This window comes from Schistocerca piceifrons, chromosome 4, assembly GCF_021461385.2.
Source record: "Schistocerca piceifrons isolate TAMUIC-IGC-003096 chromosome 4, iqSchPice1.1, whole genome shotgun sequence".
NCBI lineage: Eukaryota > Metazoa > Arthropoda > Insecta > Orthoptera > Acrididae > Schistocerca > Schistocerca piceifrons.
In genome coordinates, this window is record NC_060141.1 from 361666992 (window position 1) to 361692597 (window position 25606).

Sequence of the window (25606 nt, forward strand, 5' to 3'; positions counted from 1 at the left end):
CAGCACGCGCGATCTTTTTTGCGGCACGCGCGATCTTTGTTGCTGCACTCGCGATATTTTTTGCGGCACGCGCGATCTTTTTATCGCCACTCGCTATCTCTGTTTTTGAGCAACGTGTGTTCGTTTCCCCTGATCTGGACATACTTGCTTGGTCTGGTCAACTTTTTCCGTATTTTTCTTATTTAGTGGTCTTCCTTTGGTATTGAACATTACCAACACAATTTCTTTCTTTCTCGTCCTTCTCTCCGTGTTTTATTCCTTCTTATGATTACTATTTTAACTTTAGTTATTTAATTTCCCTAGCCACCAGTTACCCACTATGTACCCTAATCCTATACCACATTATTTACATTCATTCCGGAAACATGCATTCACCGTAGCCAAACTGCAATCCCACATACTTTTCCTCCGGTCCTGCTTAACCTTTGGAATTACCCCTAAAGGACTTACCTTAAAAGTTCCCATCTCTGGGTGCAATTCCTCCTTCCACCAGTCTCTCCTGGACTTCCAGAACCTTCAATCCTTAGCCCTTACCCAACTTGTCCTGAATCTCTACACTACTTCATGTAACCACCACTCCCAACAGCTCCTATCACTCTTCAAAGTCCTCCACCTCTCAAACCCTTCCTTGGAGAACACACTCAGGAACATCATCCTAGAAGCCAGCTGCAAACTTGAGTTCCATGCCACACACCACCTGAAAAAACTATCCACAGTGCTAGTGCAACACCTAATAAGTGGGGTCCCTCTCCCTATCCCTCACAAACACCAACCACAACAGAACCTTCAACAAACCCCCCTCATAGCCAACAAACCTAGCCTAGCCACCCTACTCAATCTCCCCATCCCAGCACATACCCCACACAGACCAAATCTCAACTATAACCACAGTCAAATGCCACTTATCACCAGTCCCAATTCAGTTCTAAACCTCTCATCCAGATCCCTCTCTCCTCCAGAGACATCTGTTCTATCAAAAGGCTTAACCTTTAGCCCCACACCTAAATTCAACCACACTGCCCTGGTTAAAGATCTCCTCTCATTCACCCGGTACCTCAACTGGAAACATCACTTCACTACCCAAACACAGCCCCCAAATACTAGACCCAGTGTTGAACCCTGTCTAGAACAGTTCCGACCGCCTTCTCAAAGGGATCCTCCTCCCCTCCCCCAAAACCATCCCTTGCAGACATTTCAGGAATTCCTCACATCCAGTGTTGCCTCCCAGTCCTTCTTGAAGAACATCCAGACAACCCCCAACATCACCCCAGCTGAATCCCGTGCCATTAAGGAGCTGAAAATAGACCACTCTATTGTCATCCTCCCGGCGGATAAAGGCTCCACAACTGTCGTACTTGACCGTGTGGAGTATGTGGCAGAAGGACTGCGTCAACTCTCCGACACATCAACCTACAAAGCTGTTACCCAGGATCCCATTCCCTCCATCCAGACTAAGCTGCAGAAAATCCTAAAAATCCAAGGTCCCTCACAAGGCCTCACAACGGCTTCCATAGACTTACTCACTCCACCTGAGCCACGTACCCCTACCTTCTACCTATTACCCAAAATCCACAAAGAGAACCATCCTGGCCGTCCCATTGTGGCAGGCTTCAAAGCCCCAACAGAACGTATCTCAGCTCTGGTAGACCAACACCTCCAACCTATCACCCGCAGACTCCCATCCTACATCAAAGATACAAACCACTTCCTAGAACGCCTCAAATACATTCCCACTCCTCTCCCACCTGAAACCTTTCTTGTCACCATAGATGCTACATCCCTTTACACAAACATCCCACATACCCATGGTCTCTCTGCCCTTGAGCACTACCTCTCGCAACGCCCACCCGAAGATCTTCCAAAAACCTCGTTCCTTATCACACTTACCAACTTCATCCTCACCCATAATTACTTCACTTTTGAAGGCCAGACCTACAAACAAATCAGGGGAACGGCCATGGGAACCAGGATGGCTCCGTCCTATGCCAACCTCTTCATGGGCCGCATGGAGGAGGCTTTTCTGAAGACCCAACAGCTGCTTCCCCTGGCCTGGTATAGGTTTATAGATGACATCTTTGTGGTCTGGACTCATGGTGAAGAAACACTCCTTAATTTCCTCCATAACCTCAACTCCTTTTCGAATCTGAATTTCACCTGGTCCTTCTCCAAAACCCAAGCCACCTTCCTGGATGTTGACCTTCATCTTGTTGAAGCTCACATCCACACCTCTGTCCATATCAAACCCACAAACAAACAACAGTACCTTCACTTTGATAGCTGCCATCCATTCCACATCAAACGCTCCCTTCCCTACAGCCTAGGTATTCATGGCAAACGTATCTGCTCCAGTGACGAATCCCTCAACAATTTCACCAATAACCTAACCAGTGCTTTCCTCTCCCGCAACTATCCTGCAGACCTTGTCCACAAACAGATCTCCCGAGCAATACATTCCTCCCTGTCCAACAACAATGTTCCTATCCCCAGACCACACAGAAGCATCCCCCTTGTCACCCAATATTATCCTGGCCTCGAAAACATCAACAAATTACTCCGCCAGGGATATGACTTTCTCAAGTCAACCCCTGAAATGAGATCATCCCTTGACGAAATTCTCCCCACACCACCCAGAGTTGCCTTTCTTCGCCCCCTAACCTCCGTAACATCCTTGTTAAACCCTACAATATTCCCAGACTACCTTCTCTACCCAGTGGTTCCTACCCCTGTAACCGACCCCACTGCAAAACCTGCCTCATGCATCCCCCCACAACCACCTACTCCAGCCCCACTACTGGTAAAACATACACAATTCAAGGCAGGGCCACATGTGAAACTACACATGTCATTTATCAACTGACATGCCTGCACTGCACAGCCTTTTACATCGGTATGACAACAACTAAACTGGCTGAGCGCATGAACGGACACTGATGAACTGTCCGCCTAGGAGATGTACAATATCCAGTAGTGGAGCATGCCCTCCAGCATAATTCTAGGGACCTAGGAACCTGCTACACTGTATGTGCCATTTGGCTTCTCCCACCCAACACCAGTCCCTCTGAACTGCGGAGATGGGAACTTGCACTCCAACACATCCTTTCATCCCGCCATCCCCCTGGACTGAACCTACGTTAAACCACCTCACTCCCATTTACTCTTCAGTCTTCTCCTCTTTCCCTTTCCTCTTTAGCCATTCATGCATCTTTTGATCCTACATAGTTGTGTTTATCTTTATACTATATACCTCTTTACTTCTGTATGCATCCTCTTTGGTTTGAAGCTGGCACAGTACTTACAGTAGAATATCTTTGGCTTCCCTCTGACAACCATGCCTCCATCCTTGCTACCCTCCCTGATTTCCTTTCCCTGTTGCTTCATAACCCCGGTTGTGAGTAACTGAATCTACTTCCCCTTTTTCCCTTTCTTTCCCCTCTCTCCTCCCTGATGAAGGAACATTTGTTCTGAAAGCTAGGAACGTAAATTTTTGGTTCTGTTTTTTGTGTATCTATCGGCTGTACTGAGCTGAGGTAAGTACTGGCCAGCCCCTCTATCTCTTTGTTAGTATTTGTTTCACTTCTTTATATGAGATTTTCCATTAATCATTTACATGTTTTTTACGCGTTTTTATGCATTTTTTTGCTTCTCCAGCTCCTCCCACAACAATCAACACCTATTGTGCCCATTTCTGCATCATTCCCATTTCCTGCCACTATGGACCCTTTTCCATCTTTCTCACCAGTTCAGAAAAGTATCCCTTTTCCTGGCTGAAACCCAGTCCCTCATCCTATTTCTCAAATTCTGCCTAAACCATGGAATCCTCCCCCCGCCCCCCCTTGTTTATTCATAAAGATTGCTTTTTGTGGACCCCACTCTCCTTCAGAATGACCTACACCTACTCAGATTCCACCAATCCCTGGTCCTCACAGAACCTAGGACTGCAATAACATATCTCCATGACACAGGTACACCAACTACCTCTTCTCCCTCCACAGATACTAAAACTTTGCAATCCCTACTCCATACATCACATATCTGAAATTGAATACCTAGTTCTCCAGCACCTGGAGCAGTATTCTAGACCCAACCCATGCCATACCCACAGTGTTCTTCCTTGTCCACCCTTAATAGCACCTTAAGCCTGCCTAGGTGACCTTTTCAAAATGCCACATTCCTGAAAACTCCCCACTGACTCTACCTAATCCAGAGCCAAAACATTCCCACAACACTATTGTTAACCTTTCCACCAAAGACTGTCAGCTCGACAGAAGTATCAGTCCTCTCCAAAGGCCTCTGCTCCCACCTTTAGTCCTACACCTAAATTTAACCATGTGAACTTGTCAAAGACCTACCCTCCTTCTCCTGATCCCTGCAGTGGAAGCACTTCTTTTCTGCCAGTCCCTCTAACCAAAACCACCCTACTTCCAACATTGAACCCTGTCTGTTCCAGTTCTTACCACCATCTAACTGTGATCCCCCCCCCCCCTCCTCCCCCACCTACCTATCCACCAACTGTTCAGCTTCTAGGAATTTGTTACTTCCAGTTTAAGCTCACCATCCTTCCCAAGGTACCTTCATTTAGTAGAAGAAAGAGTAGTCATACACAACCTCAAAAACAAATCCTAACCTAATCATCCTATCCGCAGAAAAGGCTCCACAACTGTTGTTATGAATCACAGTACTACCTGGCAGAAAGTCTCCACCAATTATCTGACTCCTCCACCTACAAATTCTGCCAGAGTGATCCCATCCAAGAAGTCCAAAACAACCTCCAATCCCTCCTTAAAGCCCTAGGTCCTTCTAAGAATCACTCCCCTGAATTCACTTTCCCTCCTCACTCCTATGACACGACACCCCGCACACCCATCTTGTACCTGCTCCCCAAAATCCACAAGCCCAACAATCCTAGATGCCCCATTGTGGCTAGTTGTTGTGCTCCCTCAGGATTTTCAGCCATGATAGACCAACACCTCCACCCAACAGCCTTAATCTAGACTTCCATGTCAAAAACACCAACCAGTTCCTTTACCGACTCTCCACTCGTCCCACCAATATTCATCATGCCCATGGTCTTACTGATACTGAACACTACCTTTCTCAATGTCCTTCAGACACCAAAGCCACCACCCCTTTCCTCACACACATTACTAACTTTATCTAACGCACAACTACTTCTCCTTTGAAGGGAAGGTATACAAACAAATCTGTGGCATCCTCCTATGCCATCCTGTTTATGGGCCATCCAGTGAAAACTTTCCTAGCCTCCTAAAACCCCAAATCCCTGGTGTAGTCCAGACTGGTTGGTGATATCTTCATGATATGGACTCAGGGCCAAGACACCATATCCTCATTCCTTCACAGCCTCAACACTTTCCCTCCCATTGGCTTCATCTGGTCTTCCTCAACTACATGTGCCACTTCCCTGGACATTGATTTCCTCCTCTCTGATGGCTCCATCTGCATCTCTGTCCACATTAAAGCTGTCACCTTACAGTAAATGTATTTCAACACCTGTCATCCCTTTCACACCATAAAGTCCATCCCATACAGCCTGGCCACCCAGGGACGGTGTATCTGCAGTGACAAGAACTCCCTTGCTCATCATGCTGAAAGTCTCACCAAGGCCTTCACAGACAGGCACTATGCCCCAGACCTAGTCTGCAAACTGATCTCCCATGCCATTTCCCCTTGTGCCTCAATGCTCCCACCACCCCAAGAACCAGCCACAAAGGAGTGCCCCTTTCATCACCCAGTACCACCCTGGACTGGAACAACTGAACCACATGCTTTGATCATCTAAATGAGAGAGATCCTACCCGAGATACAAGGCGTGTTTTTTAAGTAATGTCCATTTGAACATAAGTACACAATGAAAGGTTATTTCAAAAAAGTAAATTTATTTTCAGAAAGTACATACTTCACTCTATTTTTCGACATAGTTGCCAAGTTTGTTCAAACATGTATCATACCTCTCAACCAATTTTAAAATACCCTCTTCATAAAAACTTGCTGCCTGCTCCAATAACCAAGAGTTCACTTCCATTTTCACGTCATTGTCATCATTGTAACAGATGCCACTGAGGTGTAGTTTGAGGTGGAGGAGCAGATGGTAACTGCTCGGCGCAAGATCAGGACTGTAGGGTGGGTGGTCTAAAACTTCCCAGCCAAAACTGTCCAATAAATCGTGGGTCTGACCTGTGGTGTGAGGTCTTGCATTGCCATGGAGAAGGGCAATTGTCTTTGTCAGCATGCCGTGTCTTTTGTTTTAAATCGCTCTGCATAGCTTTCTCATGGTTTGGCAGTATGCTTCTGCATTGATAGTGGTTCCTCGTTGCATGAAGTCGACCAACAAAACACCATGCCTATCCCAAAACACCAACACCATGATTTTGTGCTGGGACAGAGTCTATTTGGCCGTCACCTTTACAGATGAGAGTGTGTGTGTCTCCATTCCATGCTCTGTTGCTTTGAATAGGGTGTGATATGCAAAACCCATGTTTCATCTTCAGTTACGATCTGACTCAAGGAGAGGAGGAGGAGGAGGAGGAGGAGGAGCTTAGTGTTGAACGTCCCGTCGACAACGAGGTCATTAGAGACGGAGCGCAAGCTCGGGTGAGGGAAGGATTGGGAAGGAAATCGGCCGTGCCCTTTCAAAGGAACCATCCCGGCATTTGCCTGAAGCGATTTAGGGAAATCATGGAAAACCTAAATCAGGATGGCCGGAGACGGGTTTGAACCGTGACTCAAGAAGCCATCACCTTCTTCATGATAATGAATCAAGAACTCCATTGCACACTCAACTCTCTGATTTTTCTGGTCCTCTGTTAGGAGTGTCGGGACCCAACAGGAGCACAGTTTCCTAAACTTTAGGTGTTCAGAAACAATGTTGTAAAGGACTGATCTCAACACATGAGGAAATTCATTTGAGAGACCTGTTATTGTGAAGCGCCTGTTCTCACTAATCCTCACTTCAACTGAAGCCACCAAACCATCTGTAATCAAAGAAGGGTGACTGGAGTGGTCCTCATCACAGACGTTGTCAAGGCCATCTTTGAATTCTCGTACCCACTTACACACTTTGCTTTCACTCATAACAGTATCACTGTAGACTTTGCAAATCTGTTGATGAATTTCTGCAGCAGACAGGTTCCTTGCTGACAAAAACCATATCACTGAGCAAACCTCACATGTGGCGAGTAAGTTGATAGTCTTAAACATTTTGAAAGCACAGAACAGAACTGTACAGGTTAGCTACAGAGCTGAAACTGAGCGCAGTTGTTCCCGAGGCATGCCGGTACACGACGCACATGCTCGTTGCAGTATGCACGCGAACTACTAGTGTCTACAACAAAACGGACCTTACTTAAAAAACACGCCTCGTACTTCCCACTCTTCCTAAAGTGGTGTTCCATCAGCCACCCAACCTTCACAACATCCTAGTCAATCCCTATGCCACTCCAATCCCAACCCCTTGCCACAAGAATCATTTCCCTGTGGAAGATCCAGGTACAAGATCTCCCCAATTCCTCCACCCAGCACTTCCTATTCCAGTCCTGTTACAGATTTATCCTACCCATCAGGGGCTGGACCACCTGCGAAAGCAGCTATGTCATTTACCAGCTCTGCTGCACTCATTACAAAGATTTTTATGTTGGTATGACTGCCATCCAGCTGTCCACCAGGATGAACAGCCACTGCCAAACTGAGGCCAAGAGCAAAGTAGACTGCCTAGTGGCACAACATGCAGCTGAACATAACATGCTTGATTTCAATGCCTGCTTCACTACCCAATCCATCTGGATCATCCTATCTACTACCAGCTTTTCTGAACTATACAGATTGGAGTTATCCTTACAACACATTCTCTGTTCCCATAATTATCCCAGACTCAACCAATGGTAACACCCTCCACCCAGCAGCTTCCCCCCTCTGGCGTGTCATCTCCTCTCCATTCTTGTCTCCCACCCTCTATGTTTGCCACCCTCTGTCAGTGCACCCACCTGTCTTTCCCCGCTCCTCTCCTTTTTCACTCCTTTTTTCTCCACCTCCCTGCCCCACAACCTTATGATGGTGTTCCTGTTGACATTCTAGTCCCTGCACAGTCCACCAAACAGAATTTGTCTCTCTCTCCCCACCCCTACACAATTATCCCTTCCCCTTCCCGCCCCCTCCGGGTTGCTGTTTGCATCCTATGTGATAGTTGCATTCTGGCCTGAGATGCCAGAGTTGGCAGTCGTGCTCATGAGGCGTGCTTGATTGTGTGTATGAATGGAAAGTATTTCTCTTTTGCTGATGAAGGCTGTGACCGAAAGCTTAGTGTCTTTTAATTGTGCCTGTCTGCAGCTTAACATGTCTTCTTTATGGTAAGTAGGAATCTATGTTTTCATACATTGTTGATATTTCTTATTATTATCGTTAATGAAACCATTAATGTGAAATCTGAAGTTGTATGGTCCAGGACTGAGCAAATTCATTGTTGCAACTCATTCTGAAAGTTTGTTAAATGAAATTTTCATTTCAGGTGATCTGCAGAATGAAGTGTCAGTCCTCGAGTGGCTGATAGATGATGACAACCGAGAACTAGCTGATGAAATTGAAGCTGTTAATGTTCGCATGCTAGAACGATTACTGGAAGAATCTCATCTTCTGGCTGTATTCTTCTGTAAGCTAACACTATAATATATTTCATGTTGTATCTAACGAAGAAGAAACTATTTATTAACAACAATTGCTTAAAATTGAATAATTATGAAAAATAATGTTTTACATTCTCTTTGTTTCTTTTCATTAAAAAATACTAACAAAAATTTTAAGGCAAAAAGGGAGCAAGTGAGGTATTGGGTGGGGAATAAGGAGATGTAGGGAGATAAAAGAGACAGATAATAAGAAGAAAAGTGAGAGAGCAAGATAGAACCTTATGGCTCCTTGTGGCTATCACTGAAAGTAGGGTAGCATGCAGAAGCAAATGGGACAGGTGCTGCTGCCAACATTAGAAGTATTAATGGTAGGAGAGTAGAATCTCCAGAATTAGCTAACAGTATAATTATGATAAATAGATGAAAACTTGCTGTACATATGCAGAGGAAGTTAACCCTTTGTTGGATTATCTTAATGAGTCAGCTCTTAGGATTTCTTCCTCCCTGTTCTCCATAGATCGCTCACTGATGTACTTTAAAGCAGTTCTTATAGCACATTAGGTCTGCTCGAAGATGCAAGCAGGCAACCTGCATATATAAACTGGGAATGCGGGTAGCTAATCTATTTGAAATAAGGCCTGAGATGCCATACCAGTGCATTTATTAGGAAACTTTATAAAATAATTTACTGTTAAATAGTTGTATCAATTCAGCACAGAAGTTACTAAAAATTGGGAGCATTGTTGAAATGATTATTACCAACAGAAGCCTCAGATTACACCCTATCACCGAGTGGCGGGACTGACATGCAGCAGAAATCTCATGTGTACTTTGTCATAGTGGTATTCTAGTGTCAAAGCTTTAGTGACAATTAGGCACCTCCTAGCATTCATTATGCCAAAGATATACTCGAATAGCTAATACTTATTAAAGAAAAGTCTCAGTTTTACACCTGAATGTATGTGGTTTCCGTATATATAGGTCCCCAGGAAAGATTCTTTTTCATGGTTTGCTTACATCTCCTCTCTCCAATGATTCACTATTGCACCATATGGTCCCTCTGTTAGCGATGCCTGTGTGGGAAACAGCTTCTCACTTGCTACTGCTGTGTTCTTTAGTGCCACTTAAGGGCACCCCAATAAAATATAAACTTAAGAAAATAAAATGCTGTCCAGAATAAGAGGAACTTCACAAAGTGCAAATTCCTGACTTTATTTTTTCTTGTGGTGCTAAAAATTTAAGTGGCTTTTGCTCAATCTTTGGAATGGTGATGTTTGATTGTCACATTGGTCCTTTCCCTTATAAAATAAGGATGAAACAGTTTCATTATCCCATTTTAATTGTAGAAAAGTTCTTTTATCAATAGCATAGTTCTGCACTTAACTGGGTGTATATTACTCAAAATTGTGTCTTTGATTTCTGAGGGATCCAGATAGTTTTATGTGCAATACTTAAAAATTATCAACATTATTGCCAGAATGATAAATATATTAAACTTCTTTCCAAGTTTTCTTGACTCAATAATTTTCAGTCTTCCATCTGAAGTTACTACTTCCACTTCTTGCAGTTAACAATACATTAAATTTTTAAGCATTACAATTTATTTAACTCATTAGTAACATGTTTTTGATAGCTATTTTTTCACATTTCCTCCTCCCCTCTTCTTCCTTCATGCCAAGTCAGCAAGGGAGATACGGGAAAACATTAAGATCTACACAGCTTTGTGAAACTTCTCTTTTTTTTAAATACACCATTATACTTGTTGTAATGCCACCAGGTGGCAAAATATCTTCTTGGTCCACACTCTGGAGAAATACGCCAGTAATCTGTGTATGTGTCGTTGACATACAACTGGAAATGCTGTATCTAAGTGCAGCAATCACTCCTGATAGGTATATTATAGTTTGTGCCAGGCGTTTTCAATCAAAGTGGAATGCTATAGCCACTTATTACTTTGTTTTATAAAATATTTTCCTGTCTGAGTTTTTGTAGATATCTAGAGATGGAAAATACTGAAACATGTCATATGAGCAGCGAAGTCACTCCTTGCCTGATGGTTGACATTTATCATTATGACCCAGTCTGCCTGAATTCACAACTACTACTATTATAATAATGTTCATGTGTTACCTGTATGTTCTAGCCTGTCTTGATTTCAGTCATAACTTTCAAAAATTAGGTTTCACTTCAGTAATCTATAAATTGTTTTATTTATCTCTTGTCTGTTACTTTATCATTTTTTCATTGGTGGATGTTCACTCTAATTATTAATTGCAATTACTCTTGCAAGGTATTTACTGCTTAGTGATTTCTGCCAAAATTTGGTTTCAGATGATGAGGACTGCCCAGAATGTGATGAAATTCTTGAAGCTCTGGAGCAGATTGATGGTGAAGCAGATCAGTTTGGTATGGAAGCATTTTCCAATAAGTCAGTACTAGATTTCATAATAATATTGTGGCTTATCAAACATATTAAAACTGTGTCTTGGACCAGAACCCAAATTTGGATCTATGGCTATGAGTAGTGAAGCTTAGCTGGAGAGTGCATTGCCAAAAATGTATTTCCCAAGCAATTCATCCTGCGGTCTTCCTCTTTTCACCCAATAGCAATAAGGCCTCGGAAAACTATACCTCTTCCTTCACTAGGGCTTTGAATTCTTATATTGTGCCCTGAAATGAGAGGCATGTTACACAATGTGCCACCTTCATCAGTCAGAGTGGTATTCTGTTGCCCACTTAACCTATGTGATGTGCTAGTCCATTCCTATGATAGTTCTGCTCCCAGTCTTGCAACATGTGAGTTATTCCCCCATGGACAACATATTTGCAACACTTGGCCTGTACATCCATGCGTCACCCTCCACTGCTGTACAGTCATAGGCATTTCCTGTGTTATGAAAGTTATGTCTTTATGCCTATGGAACCACATTTTATACCGGCTGTGCTGCAATTACTATGTACCATTCTGTAAGAGGATGATAACTAAGCAGTTGTCTATACCTGATAAATGGCCACTGCCAAACTGTGGCCAGCTGAAAATATGACTGTCCAGTTGCTGAAAATGACAGACACCACACCACCAATGACTTTAAATGCTGCTTTAGTAAACATGTATTTTTTCTCTCCCCCCCCCCCCCCCCCCCCCCCCTTGTTGCCCCCTGTACTCTCTCAGCGCCACACAACTGGGAATTGTTCCTTCAGCACACTTCCTGTTCTCACAATCCCCAAGACTGGCCTTAGTCTCCACCAGCCCTCTGCTCATGATATCACCTGACATTTTTTAAGCTACTTTTCATTTGTAATCAGTTTCCTCCACATTCCTACAACCCCCCCCCCCACCCCCCCTCCTCCCCCACCGCCACCACGTCTCTCTCTCTCTCTCTCTCAATTCTGAAAGTGTGTGAGAGCATGCACCTCAACTAGAAAAAGGGCGTTAGACCAGATGGGACCGTCGGATTCAGCATAATTTGGGCTGATTGACCTTTAAGGTAACTCATTTAGTCTGAGACTAAAAACTGAGCTGGATTAAAATTCTTAATTGGCAAATGACTGTATTTACTAGCACATAAAACATATCATTATGAAGATGAGTGGATTATCATAAATGCTTAGCCAATAGCAAAATCATTCCTGACCATAAGAATATTTCACGAATAGCAGGATAGTCATTACTACCCCAACCAGAAGTGACAGTAAATACAGAAGAACTAAACATGGAAGATACAAATTCATGTCAAAATTCACATGTCAAGGAATAAATACGTAGAAATTGTAAGAACATATGCAAAACACAGTGTGATGCGGAAACTGCTTGACAGCTATAATTCCCTTGTCACCACATACACAACACTACACCACTGTAAACACATATTGTCACTGGTTGGCATTGATGTTGACTGACACCATGACTTGTGTAGTAGATGCTACACCAGTCACCTTCACGGAAGTGGAGCATCATCTCAGAAACAGACTGGAAAGCTCATGTGTAGTTACAAGTCTATTGGATACTAGAGTGTTCATTCTATTTGATGCTGTGTCTTGATGCAGCAGTGGTTGGTGGTGCCTCATAGAAAATGTATGCAGGCTTCATATAGTTTATTGACACAGTTGTGGACTTGTCGTTTACAGCAATGTCCAGCATCTGCATATCTTTCCCTAAGGCGAAATATGGGCCAATGTAAGGGGGGCGTAAGGGTGTTTTGACACTGTCCGTCCAGAGTGTTACATGCGAGCACATCGTGATGCATATAAGTGGTCAGCATACCATGCATGGTGGCCTTGAGTGACCATATCAGTGCCATATGGTCACATAACTGATGGAGGAAATCCAGGCAGATGCAGTGTTTCACCATAGACCAGTTCCACAGTTGAGGAGCTGATGTCTGGTTTATAAATGGTTCACAGTCCCTTAAGAACCACAGGAAGTGCAGACGCCACCTTCAGTGAATGATGCCAATGCTCAATCATGCCATTGCTGGCATGATGATAGCTGGTTGTCTTGTGGTGCACGTACCTGCAAAACTATCGGTTGTAGTCAGTAGTTATGTGTAGTAGACAGCCGAATCTTGCTAGCCACACTGAAATGAATGCTGAGGCTAAAGTTTCTGCAGTGATGTTGTTCATTGCCGCAGCTTATAGGCAGTGTGTAAAGTGATATATCATGACGAGCAAATACTACTGACCGTCTGAAGGAGGAAGAGGGCCTACGGAATCTAGGTGAATATGTACAAAATGCAAGGTTGTGTCTGGGAAACTGCCATCTGGCGTGTGCACATGATGGATCACCTTACAACTCTGACACTTGCTTCTCCATCCCAAGCCATACAAAACAATGTGAAAGTAGCTGAAAAGTTGAACAGGCTCAGGATGGCACAGATTGTGAACACTGAAATGTGTTCAATAGGAATGGATGTGATTTTCTTTGTGAAATATCACCAAAAATTGGGCATTATTGTCAGGAATGTCAATGAGTTTTTACTTCAGCCCTGAAGTGGCGTCATTGATGAAAGTTTTGAGCTCTTGGTCTTTCTGTTAGGTCTTGTCCAGTTCCAGAAAATCTATAGTTTTCACAACATTGTTGACACAGGAAGGACAGTTGGCCACCACATTTCCAATGCCAGGAATGTATTGTTAGATGTCCGTATTAAATTGGCTTATGTACTCAAGATGATTATACTGCTGAGGAGAGCAGTTGTTACTGTTTTGCTTGAAAGTGTAGGTCAGTGGCTTGTAATCCATGTAGACAAAAAGCTCTCTTGCACATGTCCTCTGAACTGTACTGTGGTACTGCCTTAACATGTGGGCTGGTAAGTGCCACACTGAGTGGTTCTTACAGTTCTGTTGCATGTGATAGATTGCAGCAGTAAAAGTTTACTGTTTCTAGGAACCAATTTAACTGTTTAATTTTAGTTGGTCTTGGCTTTTGCAGAAAGGCTTTGACCTTCCCTGTCAACAATACAGAGCCTGCAGCTGATATCAGTGGCATGGGAACATAACTTCAGGTTGTCCAAATGTGCATTTGGCCATGTTCAACACCACACCATAATGTTCCAAATATTTGAATACTTCTTAGTGCTTGATGGTCGGCCAACCGAGTATGGTATCAAGATATGTGAAGCAGAATGGCAGGGCTTGCAGGACAGAGATGATAAACTTCCCCCAGATTTGAGCAGCATTTCATAACACAAAAGTCATGAGTTTGCTCTCAAAAAGTCACACACGAGTAATAATTGGTGTCTTCAGAATGCATTCCTCCAACACAGGGAACTGTGTATAAGTCTTAGCGCAGTCCTAAACATTGAAAATTGTCACTCCATGTAATGTGTAATTGCAGTTGTACAACAGTGGCATGGAGAAGTGATAGGGCATTGTTCTGGAACTCAGTGCACGATAATCACCATATGGACACCAAGCTCCTCCTTTCTTCAGAACATGGTGTAGAGTGGACTATGGATAACCACTGACCATGGCCAATAGTTTGAATCAGATCTGTTCACACAGCTGGCAAGGTTCTGTGAGTATGTGCATCACAAGACAACCTGTTACCACCCTACCAGGAGGTCTAGTCAACATACAAAATTGACTTAGTTGGGAAACATACTCCATGTTACACAACTGAATTGTATCTCAGTGGAATCCTGCAGCCGTCAGCCCAGTAATGCTGTTGTCCAGCCAAGAATTGGAAACACCTGGTATGATATGGTAATGTGCCAATAGATCAGCTCATGAAATGGCTTCCATAACATGTGCGACAGTGAAATCTCAGGTGAACAGTCAGCGTAGAGCCAAATTCAGTTCAATCTGCTGAGTCCCATATGTGGAGACTGAAGAGTTATTAGCAGCAGACAAACAGAATGCAGATGGTGGCTGTAGCAGTGTACTGAAGTATGATGTGAGGTGCTCAGGTTCAAACCGGTGTCTATTAGATACTTATGGCTGAAATTTCTGTCACTGACGTACAGGTGACATGACTTCATAAGGCAGCCGGGTGCACCTATGACTGACTGCCACTGGCATTTGGGAACAAACAAGGTGCTGTACATTTCTGTGCCTGCTCACCAAACTTACAATGGCATCAGCACTTGGGTTGGTCCATGTTAGACGATGCAGCATTGGTTTATGATCAGCTTCTGGATCTCTGGCAATAACATCCTCTACCATTCCAAGCACCAACTTATAACAGCAGCATATCAATCTGCATGTATAACTTCTCCACTTTTACTGTCAATGAGTTGAACTCTCTGCGTGTGACTATTGCTGCCACTGTCATACTACCACCTAGAATTGTCACTGCACTAACATGGGTGCGTGTGATGATCTCTTGAATTCAATCGGTCAGCTCTGCCACCACATCCAACATTTTTGTTTGTGATGCCACAACCACTTTGACCTGCAGCAATTGTCTGCTGCACAGTGTGTGTTGTAGATTGTCAAGAACAGTAACTTTCCACCTTGCTCCACAGGTGACATGTTTATTGTGATGGCTTGCAGTCACCTATATATCTCCTTGTGTCAATATCTGCCAGATTTGCTCCTCATGTGTTGCTGTGACTCTCTGGATTACTTCTGATTTAAGGCTTCCTTGTGAATTCTCCTGAGGTGGTGCAGTAATCATGTCTTGTACTTATGTGGCATTGCAGTGGCCAAGTCGACCCATGACAAGGGCAAATTTTGTTGATTCTGCCATAATTCCTGTGTAGCGAAAGCTAGCTTCTACTTGTGTGAACCATAGGATTGGGTTATTCAGCCAGAACAAAATCAAATGGACTGGCAGTGTGGACACTGCTGGTGCGTCAGTCATCTTGTTAGCCCTTTGCTAAGATGACATCAGGGTCACAAAGTGTCAGATTCAGTGTAACTTGTGCTGACCAACCTTTGAAATAACATATTGGGTCTGGGCCTAGAAACTGAGCTGGATTAAAATTCTTTATTAGAAAATAACGGGGTCTGTTTACTAGCTCCTAAAACAGATCATAACAGGAGCCAGGTAGAAGATCAGGAATGCTTAACCGACAGCAAAATCATTTCTGAATGTCAGAATATTTCATAAACAGCAGGATAGTGATTACTACTGTAACCAGAAGCAACAGTAAGCACAGAACAACTAAATATGGAACATATAAATCATATCAAAATTCACAGATCAAGGAATAAACATACTGAGAACATAAGAACATATACAAAATACAGTGCCTACAATTCATATGTCGCTGAGCACACATGACGCTGCACCAATGAAAACACGTAAAGTCACTGATTGACATAAATGTTGACTGATGGTGTGACATGCTTAGAAGACCCTACAACACTACACCAGAAAAGTCTTTATGTTGTTAAATGCTTATATGCACTAAACATCAACTAGCTACATGTGAGTGATTGCCTTTGAACAGTTTTATTTATTGTTTCCATCTTGACATTTCTGTTGTTGTATTACTTAACATGCAGAAACTGAAAATTATTGAGCTTTATTCAAACAAATATGAAATCCTATATGGCAAATGTTTAGCTTGTTAACAGCAATGTATGCCATTAGAACAAAATGACTGATACATTAACAAGAACCTACTGTAACAGTAATAACAAGAACAACAACAACAATAATTTTGTTGTCATTAGGCCATTGCAGCACTAGAGAATGTAGCACATATAGTGCAAGACAACTGATAATTTAACAGAAACACCTAGCTATTAACACCACAGTACTATTTTACAGTTGATAAATTCATTTATATCATAGAATGGGTGGGCAGCTAATCAGTCATGCACTGTTTGTTGGAAAGCTTGTTCTGGTAAATCTTGTCCAGTCTGTTAAGTCTTATTAAATAATTTGCACACCACATGAGTTCACAGCTGTTAAGTGATTTTTACAGTCTGTGATGTGGTGCATAAGAATCAGTTACTCATATTGCTTCTTGTGTTGCAACAATGTCCATTTTCTCTGTGTTTCATTTCTGGTAACCTCTTCTGTATAATAATTAAAACATAGTATGTGATAAGTTCATTGCAGTCATGATTTTTTGTCCACAAAGAGCTAAGGTTTACAGTGTGCTTTTTATGAAGTACCGGTAATTACTCTAATAGCTTTCTTCTGCAGTATTAAGAGTTATGCATACAACTAGAGTTTCTCCACAAAATAATACCATATCCTATTATGCTTTGGGAAAAAAGTAGGATGTTATATATTTGAGGTACACAATCCACAAGTCTCCTTAAAAAATAAATGACTCTGTGCAATGATACAGATAGATGGTAGGGCTATGTTGGGCTATGATTGGTTATTACCCATCAACATATTTAAGGTGCACCTCCATAAAATAGAACAACTGTACATTAATTTGGCATATCACTGGGAACATAACTTGGACTTAAATGTGATTTAAAATTAATCAAAATTGTTCCATGATGTAATCACTAAAGTTGTTATTCTGCTATTCAAATAACGCTTCACCAGTCACAGTTTTAACAGACCAGTTAAAATACCATTGAACACACAAGTTAATACCTTGTCACATTACAAGTCAGAATTATTAAAATGATAAGCCAATTTGGTGGTTACATACAAAAATCTATTAATTAACCAACAACTATTTGGCCTTTTATGAGAAATGCTAACCATAAATAGCATCCAGACAATATAGCAATTAAAGGCCCAAGAATTAGTCTCCTACAGTTCATCACTATAATGTTGTGTCCTCCAAACCAGTGTCCTCACATGGGCACAGCTGACAATACACACCAGAGCTCAGCACGAATCCAAAAGCCCTGTTTTCCAGCGCACACTCCCAGAGGTGAGCTCTATCAGTACCACCGTGTGGCAAAACTTAGCAGTGTCCTTCACTGCTGCCACACAAATTGCATTGGCATGACTTTTAAACTGCCACAGAATTATGATGGCACACTCTTGATAACTTACTAATATGATATTGTACATTTGACCCCAAGATAATTGATCATCTAAATATAACCCCAAAAATGTAATGTAACTTGGATCATATGGCAGAAGCTTGTTTATAGTCTAAAAACCATCCGCTGTGTTTCATTTTCATTCAGCAAGAATCCTTGCTCTAAGCCAATAGAATGCTTCAGTAGTTGTCTTTACAACACAAGTTTTAAGGCTATTGCAGTCATTATTACTGTGAAGAAATGTGGTATCATCTGCATGCAGCTCTGTAGTGGAATTAATAAATGATGGCAGATCATTAATCAGTATGTGGAACAAGATAGGGACCAGTACAGATCCCTGTGAAACACCTACCATAATGTGTTCTACAATGGATATTTCTTTCCCAACATTGAAAAGTTGCTTACAGCTCTGCATATCTGATTTTAGTAGTTTATGGCTGTTATCTCTGATGTAACAGAGTGCCATTTCTTCTGGAAGTGGTGTATGCCCCACACTATCAGTGTCTTTGCTTAGATCACAAAAAGTGACTGGAACAAAGCTTTTATCCTCAAATGCTTGAAGTAATTATTTGACTACAGATTGTATAACATCAAATGTTGATGAGTTTTTCCTAAAGCTGTATTGTTATCCATTAATTACTCCCAAATCTGCAAAGTAAACACATAACTGTTGGTAAATTACATATTCCTATACTTTACAAAAAACTGGACCTATGGAAATGGGCCTGTAACTTGGTGAGTCATTATCTCTCTTTTTACATTCTGGAACTAACCTAGACAGTTTCAGCTCATCAGTAAAATATCTTTAGATGTACCTTTGTTTATGCAGAGCCTTAAGGGGTACACAATATACCTATTAGTTTCTTTAGTATCAGTGCAATTTGCATGAAAATGATCTGAGATGATGTGCTGATGTGGATGTACTTTCGATAACTTTTCTTATTTCTTGACCACACATTTCTTTTTGCGGCAACCTTACGAGTTTCAACTTTACATCATTTTCAAAGGCTACAAAATACAACACAAAAATGGAATCAGAAGATGTGAAAATATGATACATTTCACCATTATAAGAGACATATTACAGTGACAAGAATATCTGTAGTATGTTGCAAGGTTTGTCTATATATCTACACTGTCTGATGATTTCAATTCTTTACAGTTCTTAGGATGAAACTGGATGCGATTCAGAGGAGGTAAACAGTCAATATTGATGATTTACAAACTTTAAAAAAAAAAAAAAAAAAAAAAAAAAAAAAAAAAAACTGATGAACTGGTATCAGGTTTCATAATATTATTTCTTTCTTCTTTAATTGACTTAATAAAACCTTTAATTGACTTAATAAGCCAATCATTGAATTTTTAGGGACAGGTATTAATTTTTTTGTTTCTTACTTATATAGCAACACTGTTTATTAATTCCCAAGGAGCTTTACACTTACTGGTGGAATTCTCAATATTACTGATTTTGCACGCCTTTTTGACTTGCAAAATGGATTTTTTGAACTCATTCCTACATTTAACATACGGTCACTCTTCAGACTGTGTTGTGTGTTGTACAACTTATTTGTTTTTTCAGTTTTTTAAGTCATTTAGTATGCCATTGATTTTGTATGCTTGGAACCTTGGTTTTAAAACTTTTGCCAATTATTTTTCATTTGTGTATGGAATGCTGTCATTAAATTGCATCAAATATTCTTTAAATATATATCAAATATTATGTTTGCTGACCAGTTATTAAAGTATAATGTGTGTGTCTCAATAATATTGGCAAAGCCAGTCTCTGTCAGCAAGGGAGTTTCAAAACCTGACAATTTTATCATCACTAACAGGTGTGGTGATCACATGTTTAGGGATAAGCCTATTTCTATTAATCTTATCAGGATGGAATCTACTAGTGCAATCTAAAGTTACAGAATTATGATCTGAAAATGGAAACACTTCTACTTCACACTATTCTTCTGTAGCTTTAAAATTGACAAAAATATTGTCAAGACGTGCTTGATCTCTTGTGGTCCTGTTGTTGATAGTGTGTTAATTGCATAGTGTTAGAAGCTTTTTCAGTTCATTGATCCTACATTTGTGTGTTGTTGCATCAAAAACTGCATTCCGATCTCCACCTATTACGATCTTGCAATGGACCCATCCAGTCAATCTAAATATAACTGACATCATGTCCAATTTTTCTAAAGATACATTAGTGATACCCTTAAGTGATTTGTAAGGTATTATTGCCAACATAAAGCTGTCAATAATTATACCAACAGTACTTAAAGAATGATGCCATCTGTAGCAAGTAAAAATAACAGATTCCAATTAACATTAATAACTATGTAAAGAATCAAGCATCCATATTGTGGTGGATACATCTGATAGTATGTTTGATTCTGTGTCTGAAAGAGTACACTAAAATTGGAAAAAGAGCAGCAGCTCAGAAACTAGCAAAATTTTCCTCATTTTGTTTCTATGCTCCCCATATCAATCAGCAACATGTGAATCATTGCCTGTTATCGTTTTTATTTATTGTTTCACTAATGTTCAGTCCACTTGACCCAAGTTTTGAGTCTAAGGCCATTATCTAGTGTTAAATTGCTGTAAACTTTTGTGTTGCAGTGTACAATCAAGCAAAGAATCTGCACCCTCCAAAAAAATAATGTATAATCCTAAATGTACTGTATTATATTATATAAAAGTTGACAGTGCATTATCTTACTACATAAATGGATAGGGTGTCAGTACCAAGTACTGATGTTGGGGTACTGTCTACTACAGAAAACAGAGAATGAGAAGTCTCCTAGTTCTTTCAACATTTCTGGCAGTATTTGAAATTGGTTAATACTGGTACAAAGTGCCTAATTCTGCTGCAGTATTAATAACAGAATAAACAGAGATTGTAGACGATCAAGCAGAGTTTACTTTAACTATTTTAACAGTATTTAATTGCAGTGATTAAGTGAACAATATCTGACTACTGAGAAGCTACCCTCTTATAGGCCTTTACTGATTATAATATTTGAAGTTTCACAAGCATCTTTATCATCAGTGCAGGTTTCTAACATTTGTGATGTTATATTAATATGTGGTTTTCAAAGAATGCTGTATGATGTTGCTGATTCCTGCAATTTCTGTTATCTGTGATGTTACTGCAGTGCAGTGCACACTAACCTTCCAGCTTGTACTGTATAACATGAGTTACAGTCCTGTTTCATTCTTCAAGGCATTTAAGGCTGACTGCAGAGGGTTCTACTGCTGCCAACGTACATTTCATATATTGGACACAAAGATAAGAGAAATTACGGCTCATATTGAGGCATATGTAGTCATTTTTCCTGTGCTACATTTGTGGGTGGAACAGGAAAGAAAATGGCTAGTAGTGGTACAAGGTACCATCTGCCATGCAGCGTATGGTGATTTGTGGAGTATGGATGTAGGTGTAGATGTAGATGGTCTGTCTCTCTGTCATAAAAATTTTGCCTGCATACACAGTAGTCGAGTAATCCAATGAATAATTTATTGCTTTCTAGATTTTTGCCTGTTTTGTTACTTTAAAACTATTTGCAACAGGAAAGGAAATTATCTGTGGAACAAAACAACTCAGAAGAGATCCTTGTCTAAAACTGTAATGCTTTTCAAAGGTGTACAAACTTCTTTTTCTTGTGGCTTTGTCAACCATCAGCACAGTGTCGGCATGATTATTAAATGGTTTTAGCATGGTTAGGTTAAGGGGTGGTTGGATGTCCTTGCTGTTGCCACCCTGTAACTCTCTGATATGGGATATGTCTGTGTGAAGTATTATTCATGTGAAAGTGAGTGAAAGTTTCTGAAATGTTTGCAAATCATGTAAGGAAGACAGGAGTAGGATACCAGCCTGGTATTTATTATGTGGGACAGTGCCTGAAAACTACATCCAGATTGTCCGACACACCAGCCCTCATTGTTAATCCACCATGCAGATTTGTTCCTGGGCTGACGCACCTCCCAGTCCTGGAAGTAGTGCTTTAACATGCACATCCAACCAGACTGGTCTGTTGAAGTAGTACAATAAGTTTAAAATGTCAGTCTTACTATTAATAGCTACACACAATTTTCTGTATAGTATATAAGATACTGTGACATTCTTTTTTTACCTTTATATATTATTGTAATAAATGTTTTTTACTGATAACAATAGTGTAATTAATGATAATTTGTAGAAAGAATCTTATTATTTTTGTTGCAGGAATTGACATGGTAAAAATAAATGATCCAAAAGCACTCAGACAGTATAACATTGTCAACTCTCCATCACTTGTCTATTTTAGAAAGAAAATTCCTCTTCTTTATGATGGTATGTTGTTAATGACACTTTAAAAATCAGTATAATTATTACTGTGCTTGTCATTTTTCATACTTATTGCTAATCATTACTCTAGGGGACCTGCATGATGAGGAAAAAGTTCTTGCGTGGCTTACATCACAAGACATTTTTGAAATAAAAAATGAAATTGAAGAAGTAAACCGAAAGATGTTAGATAAACTGCTGGATGAAAATGAGTTTCTAGCTGTATACTTCTGTAAGTATGAGATATTTTTAAAAACAAGTAGCACTAATATTTTACTTTCATATGATTTGATGATACATATTGTGGTGTGCGTACTGTAAGACCTTCGGTACACACACCATCAGGTTATTTGACTTGTCTCTCTAACGAAGTAGGCGAGTGTCAGCAATATGTCTTGTGGTCTTATCATGGCGTGTTTATCTTCTGCCATTAGGTCAGATGATAGAAATGCTACTTGCACGCTTAGAGTAGCAGATTGACGGTGACCAACTTTAAACAGAACTTGATTAATTTTCATACACATTTATTAAAATAATAAAAATCATAGATATTAGGTAACTTGATTCTGGATGCTGTTTACAATTGACAATCTGAAGTCACTTTGGTCTTGGCATGTTACTCTTATTGTCACATATCTCTGATACTTGACAAAATGTCTATACATTTCCCTTCATGGCTATGTATAGGAATATGATAATCTTATTAGGTGCAGACTGAAACTTGACTACAGACTAATGTAGACTGACTAATCGGAGGTCGGTACACTCGTTATAATACCTCGCGCGTTCATGTGTCACTGCACGAGTGTGATCCGTGAGGAGAAAAGGTTCTACGTTAGCAGCAATCTCATTGGCTGCGTTACATATTAATACGTGGATCAGCGGAAGCAGAGTTTGGCCCGTCTCTAAAACAGTGTCCTCTCGTAGTGCGGAGACAGGCGAGCACTGCGCCTGCGCTGTTGTGCTTAGCGGGGCGCGCTCTAGTGGGAAAGTTGTGTACGCGCTGACTACGCGGAACTATGTACACAACGCACATAAAATTTTGAAAGAGTGGTCCTCTCATTGTGATCTTTTAACGTTGTGCAAGTTTCAGGATGGTATGTCAGAAAGAAATTTGTCATCTACAATGTGCATTCTCATAGTTGCAGTTGGTTGTTGTTTACACACACAATGTTTAAATTATTGGAAACTTTAACTGCATACCATGCCCTCTGCTCACAGGCGTTCATCAAGAAGTTTGATAAAAGAACATATTAAATAATAATTGTGTTCTGAAAATGAAACTTTATATATCATCATAACATCTATTGAGCTGAACGTATTTGATCACACAAGAGTCCAGTTTTTCCCCTTCAGAAATAAATTTGATTCTAAAAATTTTCATTTGTAGCACAAGTAATGCTTTCATTACATTTGCTTGGTCCAGCAATAGTCCATCTTTTTTTTCCTTTTCCCTCCAATATGAATATTTTTTTCCAAATCCTGTAAAATATGCATTTGTAGTAGAAATAACCTTGGTTGAGAATTCATTGTCTGCAGATCTTTTATTTAGGAAAGAAAGCTCAGAAAGCACTGAGGGCAAAATGTGGGGAACTATACTGAAACTCACCGTGTTCACTGTTGCCTTGACAATAGGCAAAGTGTGAGTAGGTACATTGTTCTGATGCAGGTACACATTTTTGTGCAATTATCTTGGTTGCCTCTGTTATAGCCAGCATGCAGGTTATACAGTTAACATACTCAATAAAAATTATTCACTGTTTCACAGTTTTCTAATTGTCACTTATGATGATATCCTGTTAAATGGGTTTCTTATTTTCTTTTTTTTCCAACTCACTATGTAATGCAGTTTTCTTTCTGTAGCGTCATAAGGATCCATCTGTGTTTGTGTTTCATCTACAAGGCTTTTGAATTTGGTTCAGTTCTCCAAACATGATTTTGAAATGACCTTCCTTAAACAATTCTGGCATGCGGTTAACAGATGTAGTATCAGTTGCACTCTAATTCTTCAAACACAGAATGTCATTCACAATATTACGTACCTATTCCTATCTCATGAATGTTCATGTGATGGTGTTCTAAGACAAGGTCATGTATTTTATCATTGTTTATCCCTTATGTATTATAAATGTGACAGTTTGTGTGTATGTTTGTTTGTTAACTTCTTCACACTGAAATGGGTGGGCAGATATGGAAGAAATTTGGAATGAAATTAGCTTATACCAAGAATTAACGATAGGCTACTTTCAAAAGTGTGTAGTAGAAGATATTTATTGATCTGAAGAACATAACGCGAGATGTGGAACAGTATTTACAAAGAGATTAAAAAATTAGCCAACCAGCTGCAAATAAGTTACATGTAACTTACACAAATATTTTATCCTGTGACGCCTATTACATTTGTATGTTGACAAGAGCATCTAACTGTGGGCATTTACTAATGGGTAGTCATAATGAAGTATGATATATATAATCTGGCGCTATCTAAAGCCATGGCTTGCAATAATTCGTGTTTCATCAATATCTGTTATGACAAGAGCTGTTTGGCTTCATCTTATCTATTGCGCCATCGTGTGATGTAATAAGGCCAATACTTCTGAAGAAGATATTTTTACAAATATCAAAACCGTGGTCAAGAGATAATAAACCTGTATTTGTAACTGGTTGGCTGAGTTTTCAATCTCTTCAGAATCATACAGTTGCTGTTTTGCAGCCATGTTTAAGATTTTGTTTTACAGTATTTGCGCTTATAAAAAGATATTTACTCTTTGACTTTTGAACTGTATCATATTTGTGAAAATGCTTTTAATCTTTAATATGTCCTATGTAATATGATTCAATGTAATGAATACAATGCTTACGCATTCCTCAAAGTGTTTAATCCATACTTCCATGCAAGTCCATTACATTTTAGCTACTGAGGGTTAGGGGTATGTTTTATGTAGCTTCTAAGCTGCTTAAAGACTCACAATGACTGTGTCATTTAAAAGCTGTATGACAAATGTCAAGCCTTTTCATTTAGGTATAACTTGTTTCACCCATGGGCTCTGCTATTGAGGCACCTTCTAGTGTACGCGACACTGTGGATCTCGCCTCACAGCAAAGTGATTGGTGAATGGTAACGCATTCACGTCGCTCAAGGGAGAGCCAGTGTGGACACTGGTCATCTGGCCCCGCCCATTCACCCTCTGAGTGGACAGGTGGCTGCTCCTTCAGCATGGTGCAAGCAGGCACACGATGGGAGGGG

The 25606-nt window shown here is 40.5% G+C and overlaps 1 protein-coding gene across 1 annotated transcript in view; it reads left to right on the plus strand.

The window, feature by feature from the left end:
* LOC124794951 overlaps positions 1-25606 on the plus strand; it is a 461391-nt gene that overhangs the window by 414403 nt on the left and 21382 nt on the right. The window contains exons 31-34 of the mRNA XM_047258666.1: positions 8519-8659; positions 10965-11039; positions 22258-22365; positions 22451-22591. Coding sequence (XP_047114622.1) covers positions 8519-8659; positions 10965-11039; positions 22258-22365; positions 22451-22591 — 465 coding nt within the window. The remainder of the gene's footprint in view (positions 1-8518; positions 8660-10964; positions 11040-22257; positions 22366-22450; positions 22592-25606) is intronic.